General features: G+C 46.1%; 2 protein-coding genes and 1 long non-coding RNA gene across 4 annotated transcripts; 2 read left to right on the top strand and 1 right to left on the bottom strand.

Moving 5' to 3' along the window:
* The first annotated feature begins 4,386 nt into the window (after nucleotides 1–4,386).
* Nucleotides 4,387–5,806, top strand: LOC138667703 (uncharacterized). Its single transcript, XR_011318895.1, has 3 exons — nucleotides 4,387–4,413; nucleotides 5,313–5,389; nucleotides 5,775–5,806. It is a non-coding gene; the product is annotated as an uncharacterized lncRNA (long non-coding RNA).
* A 115-nt stretch (nucleotides 5,807–5,921) lies between these two features.
* On the top strand, nucleotides 5,922–8,370 carry LOC138665543 (uncharacterized). 2 transcript variants are annotated; one of them, XM_069753127.1, is made up of 7 exons: nucleotides 5,923–5,957; nucleotides 6,029–6,112; nucleotides 6,195–6,269; nucleotides 6,397–6,522; nucleotides 6,613–6,814; nucleotides 6,908–7,067; nucleotides 7,173–8,370. In XM_069753127.1, the coding sequence occupies exons 2-7, from the start codon at nucleotides 6,068–6,070 to the stop codon at nucleotides 8,086–8,088; spliced, it is 1,524 nt and encodes a 507-aa protein (XP_069609228.1). In that variant the 5' UTR covers nucleotides 5,923–5,957; nucleotides 6,029–6,067; the 3' UTR covers nucleotides 8,089–8,370. The 2 variants fall into 2 exon arrangements, with proteins under 2 accessions (XP_069609227.1, XP_069609228.1); XM_069753126.1 differs by having other exon boundaries at nucleotides 5,922–6,112.
* Nucleotides 8,368–10,227, bottom strand: LOC138665544 (uncharacterized). The gene is made up of 2 exons (XM_069753128.1): nucleotides 9,638–10,227; nucleotides 8,368–9,317 (listed from the first exon to the last, which is right to left on the bottom strand). Exons 1-2 carry the CDS (start codon nucleotides 9,988–9,990, stop codon nucleotides 8,435–8,437), a joined length of 1,236 nt encoding a protein of 411 aa, XP_069609229.1. The 5' UTR covers nucleotides 9,991–10,227; the 3' UTR covers nucleotides 8,368–8,434.
* Nucleotides 10,228–11,062: the final 835 nt, after the last annotated feature.

The following is an 11,062-nucleotide window of genomic DNA, read 5'->3' as shown; positions in this document are numbered from 1 at the left end:
GTGTACTCGAATAACTTTTGCGGGCTTTCGTTAAGCTTGGTGAACATAGAATCATAGAATCATAGAATGGTAGAGTTGGAAGGGACCTCCTGGGTCATCTGGTCCAACCCCCTGCTCAAAGCAGGATACAATAAATCATCCCAGACAGATATCTGTCCAGCCTCTGTTTGAAGACTTTCATTGAAGGAAAACTCACCAACTCTCACCATAACTGTCAAAAAGTTTTTTTTATAATATCTAATCTGTCTCCTACCATTCAGTTTCATCCCATTGCTTCTAATCTTTCCTTGTACAAATGAGAATAAAGTTGATCCTTCTACAATGTGACAGCCCTTGAGATATTTGTAGACTGCTATTAAGTGGTAGGCTCCATGGCTCTCTTGGACTTCAAAAATGGGGTGTTGACAATAGCGACGACGACGTCTTCTCCGTCTTTCTCTTCTCCTTTCTTCCTCACAAGCCACAGCAAAAGCCAATGTCAATGATAAATCCAGATTCAGATTCAGATTTAAGCTCTCCATGCTAAGATCCATCTTGCAGCAGGATACAGCATAAAAAAAGGATTTCATCTGAGCAGTGTCTCTATATATAGAAATCACATAAGCCATGCCCATTGGGAAATACTGTACGCATGCGCATAAACAATGCAAGCGCATGCAAAAACGCATACAAGCGCATGCACAGGCAGCGTTTTTTGCCATCATGAGTAAGATCATGCGGATAAAAAACTAAGCGTAAACATGCGTTTGCATGCATTTTGGCATGTGTTTGCACATGCAGATGATACGCTGCACACAGAAGCGCTAATGTGAACTTTACAGATGGTTTCAACTCCCAGTTGATGGAGGAGGACCTCCATGGCTGAGGTGTGTTAGTACCACTATTTACTACTACTCTCAAAGTCCATTCAATGTGTGCCACACTCTCTTTCCTGTGCTACTGCATCTTCATCTCTACATAGGAGATCTTGTGTCTCAGACAGGCCATCTCCTTAATGACATTCAGGTCTGGCTACACTTTAGCTTCTTATCTAGTATAAACACTTTCCAGAGACAAGAGGAATGATTCCTCCACTTAAGGTACCTTCACACTGAACGATATCGCTAGCGATCTGTGACGTTGCAGCGTCCTGGCTAGCGATATCGTTCAGTTTGACAGGCAGCAGCGATCAGGATCCTGCTGTGCTGTCGTTGGTCGCTGCAGAAAGTCCAGAACTTTATTTCATCGCTGGACTCCCTGCAGACATCGCTGAATCGGCGTGTGTGACGCCGATTCAGCGATGTCTTCACTGGTAACCAGGGTAAACATCGGGTTACTAAGCGCAGGGCCGCGCATAGTAACCCGATGTTTACCCTGGTTACCATCGTAAAAGTAAAAAAAACAAACACTACATACTTACCTTCCGCTGTCTGTCCCCGGCGCTGTGCTTCTCTGCACTGGCTGTGAGCGCCGGCCAGCCGGAAAGGACAGCGGTGACGTCACTGCTCTGCTTTCCGGTCGCTGTGCTCACAGTCAGTGCAGGAAAGCACAGCGCCGGGGGACAGACAGCGGAAGGTAAGTATGTAGTGTTTGTTTTTTTTACTTTTACGATGGTAACCAGGGTAAACATTGGGTTACTAAGCGCGGCCCTGCGCTTAGTAACCCGATGTTTACCCTGGTTACCGGCATCGTTAGTCGCTGGAGAGCTGTCTGTGTGACAGCTCTCCAGCGACCAAACAGCGACGCTGCAGCGATCCGGATCGTTGTCTGGATCGCTGCAGCGTCGTTTAGTGTGAAGGTACCTTTAGTCCTTACTTTAGGTCCCCTTGCCTGAGATGTGAATTCCTACTGCCAGTAAATCATTATTTTCTTCAGAACATGCTATTGTATAAATGGATTCCCCCCTTTATACACAAACACCCATTTCAATGCAAGTGCATTATGACAACAGGTCCATCTACTTTTCAAAACTTCTCCTTATATTCCTGACAGCAGTTAATGCCTCCCATCCTGGGCTGGCATCTATAGTTAACCCTGTCCGTAGCTAAACCACAGTTGCAGAACACAAACCAGACAAAACATCTAAGGCTACTTTCACACTAGCGTTAACTGCAATACGTTAAAATGCGTCGTTTTGCAGAAAAAACGTATGCAGCAAAATATTTTGCTGCATACGTTTTTTCCCCATAGACTTGTATTGGCGACGTATTGCGACGGATTTGCATTCGTCGGTATACGTCTTTCGACGGATGCGTCGAAAAGAGGCGACACGTCGTCTGGAAAAAAGAAGATTGTAACGTTTTTTGTCTCCGCCAATAAAACGTGTCTCGGCGCATTCGTCGGCATGCGTCTTTTGCTAGAATGAAAGTCTATGAGCGACGGATGCGTCGAGACACGTCGTACGACGCAATGCAGCGCTGCAATACGTTTTTTTCTACTGAGCATGCTCAGAAACAGGTGTTTTTATCTAAATGGCCAGACATCCCCAAATCTATATAAACCTGGTCTGGGCCTTCAACCCCCACATATGCCAGCAAGACTCAGAGAGAAGAAGAAGCAGCCTCCAGCCAGCCGGACACCAAGAGCCCAGCCTGGACACCAAGAGCCCAGCCGGACCCCAAGAGCCCAGCCTGGACCCCAAGAGCCCTGCCGGACACCAAGAGCCCTGCCGGACACCAAGAGCACAGCCTGGACACCAAGAGCCCAGCCGGACCCCAAGAGCCCAGCCTGGACCCCAAGAGCCCTGCCGGACACCAAGAGCCCAGCCGGACCCCAAGAGCCCAGCCTGGACCCCAAGAGCCCTGCCGGACACCAAGAGCCCAGCCGGACACCAAGAGCCCAGCCTGGCAGCAAGGACCAGACACACTACAACAGTGTGAGTATATTGCCATTTGTGTGTGTGTGTGTGTGCGCATTTGTGTATGACGTACTGACTATAGCAAGAGCTTATAAAACCTGAATCCAACCTGAGGCCTGCCGTCATCCTGCAACAGCCATTGCCATGCTACAGTCCAGATCCACCGTGAGGCCTGCCACTGTGAAGATATCAAGCTCCAGCCGGAGGACTGATGGCCGTGTGTGTGTGTGTGTGTGGGTGTGTGTGTTTATTTTTGTACTGCTGTGTGCTTTTGTATGTATGTGTTCACGTGCCTGCACCTTATTATGCCTTCGTCAATATTGCGACTGTTCATGTGTTATGCTTGCGTTATGACTCGGCTTGCAGGTATGTTTGTGTGCGTCTTGTTGGTTGCATGTGCATTTGTCAATGCCATATTGGTTAATATTGATTTGTGATGTATTTACTAATTAAGGTACCGTCACACTGAGTGACGCTGCAGCAATACCGACAATAATCCGGATCACTGCAGCGTCGCTGTTTGGTCGCTGGAGAGCTGTTACACAGACAGCTCTCCAGCAACCAACGATGCCAGTAACCAGGGTAAACATGGGGTTACTAAGTGCATAGCCGCGCTTAGTAACCCGATGTTTACCATGGTTACCAGTGTAAAAGTAAAAAAAAAAAAAGGTAAAAAAAAAAATATCCGCTGTCTGTCCCCGTGCTGTGCTTCTCTGCATTGTGAGCGCCAGCCAGCCGTAAAGCAGAGCAGAGCGGTGACGTCACCACTCTGCTTTCCGGCCGCTGTGCTTATACAGGGCAGAGAAGCAGAACGCCGAGGGACAGACAGCGGAACATAAGTATGAAGTGTTTGTGTTTTTTCTTACTTTTACACTGTTAACCAGGGTAAACATCGGGTTAATAAGTGCAGAGCCGCGCTTAGTAACCTGATGTTTACCCTAGTTACCAGTGAACAAATCGCTTAATTGGCGTCACACACGGCGATTCAGCGATGTCTACATAAAGTCCAGCAACGAAATAAAGTTCTGGACTTTCTGCAGCGACCAATGACATCACAGCAGGATTCTGATCGCCGCTGTGTGTCAAACTGAACGATATCGCTAACCAGGACGCTGCAACGTCACGGTTTGCTAGCGATATCGTTCATTGTGACGGTACCTTTAAGGTACCGTCACACTTAGCGACGCTGCAGCGATACCGACAACGATCCGGATCGCTGCAGCGTCGCTGTTTGGTCGCTGGAGAGCTGTCACAAAGACCGCTCTCCAGCGACCAACGATCCAGAGGTCCCCGGTAAACCAGGGTAAACATCGGGTAACTAAGCGCAGGGCCGCGCTTAGTAACCCGATGTTTACCCTGGTTACCAGCGTAAAAAAACAAACAGTACATACTTACATTCAGCTGTCTGTCCCCTGCCGTCTGGTTACTGCACTGAATGCTGGCCGTAAAGTGAAAGCAGAGCACAGCCACAGCGGTGAGTCATCGCTGTGTGACTCACCGCTGTGCTGTGCTTTCACTTTCACTTTCCGGCCAGCAGTCAGTGCAGGAACCAGACGGCAGGGGACAGACAGCTGAATGTAAGTATGTACTGTTTGTTTTTTTACGCTGGTAACCAGGGTAAACATCGGGTTGCTAAGCGCGGCCCTGCGCTTAGTTACCCGATGTTTACCCTGGTTACCAGCAAAGACATCGCTGAATTGGTGTCACACACGCCGATTCAGCGATGTCTGCGGGGAGTCCAGCGACCAAATAAAGTTCTGGACTTTATTCCCCGACCAGCGACATCACAGCAGGGGCCTGATCGCTGCTGCGTGTCACACTGGACGATATCGCTAGTGAGGACGCTGCAACGTCACAGATCGCTAGCGATATCGTCTAGTGTGACAGTACCTTTAGTATAGTGTTTTGTGCACCTTTTTTTTTTTTTTTTGTTTATTAAAATGGATGTATTATTGCAAAGTCTAATGGTCTGCAGCTTGAGGTTATATTTTTTTTTTTTAAATTTACTTAACCATTCCCATTCGATGTACTTGTATTTTAAAATAAAGAGCATTTCTGCTCCATTGTGATTTAAAAAAAAAAAAAAAGAAAAAAATTATATATTAATAAAATGTTTCTTAAAAAATTGTCCGTAGTATAATTTCTTAAAGGTAAATTTAAATCAGGTGTATGTACCAATGGTTACACATGCAATACAGAGTTGTTTGAGTGGTCATTTTTTAATAAAGGTTATCCTTTGAAATTTTATTTCGGGGAGGTAATTGTTTTTTTTTTAAAACATAAAAATATTTTTAAAGGTGTCTCACAGTTTACCTTTTTTTGTTTTTGGGACATGGAAAAGAATGGTATAACGTGCACCAGTTTTTGGGTTTGGGTGTTCACATATTTTTCTCATTTTAACATGGTGTTTAGTGGTAAACATTACCTATTTCTGCTTTGGTCTAACTTTCAATCCATTATACTTATTATATTGCAGATAGAGTAGGGACCACACTGACCGGCATAAGCCACCTGGACCACAGCCACCTGGCCCACATCCAGAAAATCTGAAAAGTAAGTTTTGAAGACCCCAACTCTGCTACTTCAATGTGTAGAGCAGATTGCAAGTGTCTTTTAACTTACAGACCTACCAGGACCACAGCCACCGGGACCACAGCCACCTGGACCACAGCCACCTTGACCACAGCCACCTTGACCACAGCCACCTGGACCACAGCCACCTTGACCACAGCCACCTTGACCACAGCCACCTGGACCACAGCCACCTTGACCACAGCCACCTTGACCACAGCCACCTGGACCACAGCCACCTGGACCACAGCCACCTGGACCACAGCCACCTGGCCCACATCCAGAAAATCTGAAAAGTAAGTTTTGAAGACCCCAAATCTGCTACTTCAATGTGTAGAGCAGATTGCAAGTGTCTTTTAACTTACAGACCTACCAGGACCACAGCCACCTGGACCACAGCCACCTGGACCACAGCCACCTTGACCACAGCCACCTGGACCACAGCCACCTGGACCACAGCCACCTTGACCACAGCCACCTTGACCACAGCCACCTGGACCACAGCCACCTGGACCACAGCCACCTGGCCCACATCCAGAAAATCTGAAAAGTAAGTTTTGAAGACCCCAAATCTGCTACTTCAATGTGTAGAGCAGATTGCAAGTGTCTTTTAACTTACAGACCTACCAGGACCACAGCCACCTGGACCACAGCCACACAATGTCCTCTTCCGGCAGCCCTCCTCCACAGCAACAGCAGGTATCGGTAAGTAAAAAAAATTTTTTTGGTTTTTTTTTTAAATTTACATCATTTTGAGTCACTACATGCATTTATTATGTTTAAACAGGAATCAGAATCCGATGAGGAGCTGTCGGAAGGGACCGAGACGGGTGGAGACATCGAAGTGGAGGAGGAACCAAGTGTAAGTAGTGGTGAAACACTTGCTTCACACATCACACTGCACCGTACACAAAACAGAATTTCATATATAACGTAACACAGAAAACATATACATACATTAAAGCTAATTTTTTTATCCTTTATTTCAGTCTCCTGCTGCTGCTGCTGCTGCTGCTGCTGCTGCTGCTGCTGGTGCTGCTGAACGTCCAGCACAGCATGAAGGTTCTCCCAGGCGCTCCCAGAGTCGGCGGACTCGACGCCGCGGTCGGCCATCAGTGAGTCGGTTTTTTGTGGGGCTTCAATTGTTAATTTTTTGCTTTCAGTCTACTAATTTTTAATTCTTTCTTTTTTTTTTGTTCTAACAGGCTTCACAGTGTGCTCCCGAATACGATTCAGATATCGATATTGAAGCCCTCATCGAGGAGGTTCGTGAACGGGAGCCACTGTGGAACATGGCTGACCGCAGGCATGCTGATACCAGTGTCACCCGTCGGCTCTGGTTGGAAGTATGCCGGAACATCTTTGCGAGGTGGGAGGACCTTCTTCCACAGCAGCAGAGCAAACTATGTAAGTATTCACTTTTCAGTGATGTTTTGAGCTGAATGTAATGTCTTGCATTTACGAATATTTTTTTTTTTTTCTTCATTCCTGTCTTCACAGGTACCAAGGTTAGGAAGCGGTGGCGGTCATTGAGGGATCGCTTTAAGAGGGAGTTTAACGAGGAGATGCAGGCCCCGAGTGGCTCAGCAGCAAGGAAGAAGAGGAGGTACAGATATGGCACGAACCTCTCCTTCCTGAGGGAAACCATGCTGAGTAGAGTGTAAGTATTCAACATCACAGTAAGAACCTGTCTAATCACAAAACTTTTGTTTCAGTCCGGCCTTTTTCATATCAATATATTAACTTATTTTTTTTTCTTTCACAGCACCTACTCCAGCCACCGTGCGCCTGCATCTACCTCTGCACCCTCTGAAGCGATCCCTCCTGAGTCCGCCACCGGGGACCACGTCGGTAGGCCCCACACCTCTCACCCCTCTGTCCCCTCCACTTCATCCGCCTCTACCAGTGGAGTGCAGCCTTCCTTACTCGCATCTGATGGTCAACAGATAGCGTTCCCTTTACCCCACCCCTCTGACCCTGCCACCTCTACACCACCGGTAGGTTCATGGCGGCAGCGTCAGAGGGGTCAGGAAAGGAGCTATGCTCCTGAGTTCTTGCATCTAAATGCAGGCTTCCAAAATTCATTTAAAATTTTGGGAGAACAAGTGACTGCTGGTTTCAGCATGATGCAATCACGCATGAGTGAAAACCAACATGAAATCAGCAGTCGCTTGGATAGACTGCATTTAGATGTAAGTCAAGCTCCAGCCAATCTTTTTTTTCAGTCCATGCTCAGGAGCATGGAAAAGCTTTCTTTTGATCAGCAGATGCGGGTAATGAATAGCTGCCATAACGCTCTGCTGAAGGTAATTAACGAACCCCAATCTACCCCCACACCTCCCCACACATCCCAGTCCCAATTTCAACACCATGCCCCACAATATCACCGCCAGTCCCAATATCCACATCACTCTCAATATCAACATCACTACCAATACCCAACCCGGCCCACAACCCAAATGTATTCACCCGTGTTTTCTTCATCTTTGCCCAGCTTTCCTTCCCCAGTAAGTTTTCCACCTACCCCAACACAACACCCCTCTGGTCAGCCTCCTGTTTTCCCCCCCCCTTCCACTACAGACGCAACAGGTAGGGTTTCCCCAATCCCACCTACCGACGTGGTCCAACCTTCCAGCCCCTCCTCCCATAGTTACTCCACCCAACAATACCAGGACCTGTGAACCTGGAATGTACTTGTACATAGTTTTTTTTTGCCAAAAAAAGAAAGGTTCTTTAAATTACCAAAAAAAAAATTGTGTGGGAAAATTACCCACAAAAAATATATTTTTTGAAATAAACATAATTCTGGTTTACAATCTACTGTGTGTGTGTGTTCATTAATTAAGGTAAATATGAAAGGTTAAGTGAAAAGAAACACCAGACGTTTTCAAGGTTTAACAAAATGGTTTTATATTATATTAGCAAGCAAACCACACACACTCTTTTTTTTTTTTTTTTTTTTTTTTTTTTGTGGCAGTTGCTACCAAAAAATTTTGGAAAAAAAAAAGAAAAAAAATTAAAAAAAAGTCACACAATTATGTCTTGCCATGGAATCCGCCCAACAGGTGACAAAAAATATTCAGCAAACTGTTCCCTCATCCTAGTAACAGAACCGGTGGAGCGAACAGAGGCACTTCGGTAATCCCACAAGGATGTCTCCAATTGTTCGTCATCCAAGGTAACGGGCTCCTTTGAAATAACAAAATTATGGAGCACCACACATGCCTTGACAACATCGTCTACAGTTTTTGTATCCAGTTTTATTGCCGTCAGCAGAACTCTCCACTTTGCTGTCAAAATACCGAAAGAGCACTCTACCACTCTTCTTGCTCTGGTAAGACGGTAATTAAATACCCGCTTGGTGCGGTGTAATTCACGGCTGCTGTATGGTTTCAGTAGGGGCGGCGACAGTTGAAAGGCTTCATCACCTACACACACATAGGGCAAGGCTGGTTCACTGGTTCCTGGGAGCGGTCTTGCTGGCGGGAAATTGTATGTATCTCCATACAGGCAGCGACCCATCGGAGAGTTTTTAAACACTTGGGAGTCGTTGGACCGGCCATACGCTCCTATATCCACAGCAAGGAATCGGCAGTTGGCGTCAGCAATAGCCATGAGTACAATTGAGAAGTATTTTTTATAGTTATAGTACTCTGATCCTGTTCCTGCCGGTTTTGCAATCCTAATGTGTTTGCCGTCCACAGCACCAACACAATTTGGAAAATTACACATTCGCTCAAATTGTTCGGAACTTCTCATCCAGATTTCCATTGTTGGTTGTGGGATATACTCCAGCTGTAAAGTGTCCCAAATCGCACGACATGTGTCCTTCACAATTCCGCCAATAGTGGAAATCCCCAGCCGGAATTGGAAATGGAGTGAAGTCAAAGACTCACCCGTAGCTAGGAAGCTGCAGGGAAAAATAAAAAAAAATGTAAAAAAAAATTGCACAGACCATCAACCAAGAAAAACAAGTGGAATGGCCTCAAATAAACCAACAAATTACATGCTACAGTAAATGCGGCGCAATGTGTCAGCGCAGTATTCTCTGCAGCATGTAATAACATTCAATATGACCAATGACACAAGAAAAAAAAACAAGTGGAATGGCCTCACATAAACCAACAAATGACATGCTACAGTAAATGCGGCGCAATGTGTCAGCGCAGTATTCTCTGCAGCATGTACTCACATTCAATATGAGCAATGACATAAAGAAAAAATGCTTACCGCAGTGTCACCATGAGCCGCTCCGCCGGTGTGATGGCAAGCCTCATCCTTGTGTCCTGCCTTTGGATGACATCCTCTATTTTTCCAACCAAATAATCGAAATGTTCCATCCTCATCCGTACATAACTAAAGAATTTTTGGGGGTTGCACCGCAACTCCAGATAGAGAGTGGACTGGACACCCCTGGTCATCCGCAGCTCATTGATTGGATGTATCCAGAATCGTCGCCTTCTCCGTTGCATCATCCGTCTTTCTGCTGCCGCCTCCTTCTCCCGCACTATGATATCCAGGCGATTCGTCTCAAATATAACTTCAGTAACCAAACTCGAAATCCTCCCAATTACACCATCCATCGTTGCCACTAAACTAAAACCCTCAAAGATGTGCTGTAAATACAGTCAGTATATAGATTTCCCTAGTTTCCAGTAGCCAATCAAATTTTGGTGCCTCCCATTTTAAAAACGGATCCGTCGTAAAAACGTATGCAACGGATGGAAAAAACGTATGCAACGTATGCAACGCATCCAGCATTTCAACGGAACCGTTTATCGGATTTGCGACGGTTTTGCGACGGATCCGTCGAAATGCTGTATTCGTTACATACGTTTTGCAGTTTTTTGACGCATCCGTTTTTTCGGGAAAAAGACGTTTTTGGGACGGATTGCAGTTAACGCTAGTGTGAAAGTAGCCTAACACATGGAAATGCATTATATCCCCACAATATTTTCAAGGGGAATGTGGAAAGCATCTTAACTCCTTTACACCCATAATACTTTATGGTACTGTATATATCTACTATATAAAGCTGAGTGTGTGTGTGTGTGTGTGTGTGTGTGTGTGTGTGTGTGTGTGTGTGTGTGTGTGTGTGTGTGTGTGTGTGTGTGTGTGTGTGTGTGTGTGTGTGTGTGTGTGTGTGTGTGTGTGTGTGTGTGTGTGTGTGTGTGTGTGTGTGTGTGTGTGTGTGTGTGTGTATATGTCCGGGATTGGCATCTGCACCGTCGCAGCTACAGCCACAAAATTTTGCACAGTCACACGTCTGGACCCCGAGAGCGTCATAGGCTACGTTGTGAGGTGAAATTTTAACCCCGCGCGTTCCAATTCACCAAACAATTTTGCCCCTATCTACATAATGGGGAAAAAAGTGAAAGGAAAAGTGTTGGAAGCGTCGCAGCTACAGCAACAAAATTTTGCACAGTCACACGTCTGGACCCTGAGAGCGTCATAGGCTACGTTGTGAGGTGAAATATTAACCCCGCGCTTTCCAATTCACCAAACAATTTTGCCCCTATCTACATAATGGGGAAAAAAGTGAAAGGAAAAGTGTTGGAGGAGTCGCAGCTACAGAAACAAAATTTTGCACAGTCACACGTCTGGACCCTGAGAGCGTCATAGGCTACGTTGTGAGGTGAAAGTTTAACCCCGCGC

The sequence above is a fragment of the Ranitomeya imitator genome, chromosome 2 (assembly GCF_032444005.1).
Source record: "Ranitomeya imitator isolate aRanImi1 chromosome 2, aRanImi1.pri, whole genome shotgun sequence".
NCBI classification, from domain to species: domain Eukaryota; kingdom Metazoa; phylum Chordata; class Amphibia; order Anura; family Dendrobatidae; genus Ranitomeya; species Ranitomeya imitator.
The sequence above is the reverse complement of the archived record's forward strand: the minus strand, read 5'-3'. Positions and strand labels throughout refer to the sequence as shown.

Excerpts from the sequence above, each read along its gene's own strand:
- LOC138665543 (XM_069753126.1), top strand. The coding sequence starts at position 6,068 with ATGTCCTCTTCCGGCAGCCCTCCTCCACAGCAACAGCAGGTATCG. Across the intron at positions 6,113-6,194 it reads CACAGCAACAGCAGGTATCG|GAATCAGAATCCGATGAGGA; the intron begins GTAAGTAAAAAA and ends ATGTTTAAACAG. Across the intron at positions 6,270-6,396 it reads AAGTGGAGGAGGAACCAAGT|TCTCCTGCTGCTGCTGCTGC; the intron begins GTAAGTAGTGGT and ends CCTTTATTTCAG.
- LOC138665544 (XM_069753128.1), bottom strand. The coding sequence starts at position 9,990 with ATGGATGGTGTAATTGGGAGGATTTCGAGTTTGGTTACTGAAGTTATA. Across the intron at positions 9,318-9,637 it reads CGGCTCATGGTGACACTGCG|CTTCCTAGCTACGGGTGAGT; the intron begins GTAAGCATTTTT and ends TTTTCCCTGCAG.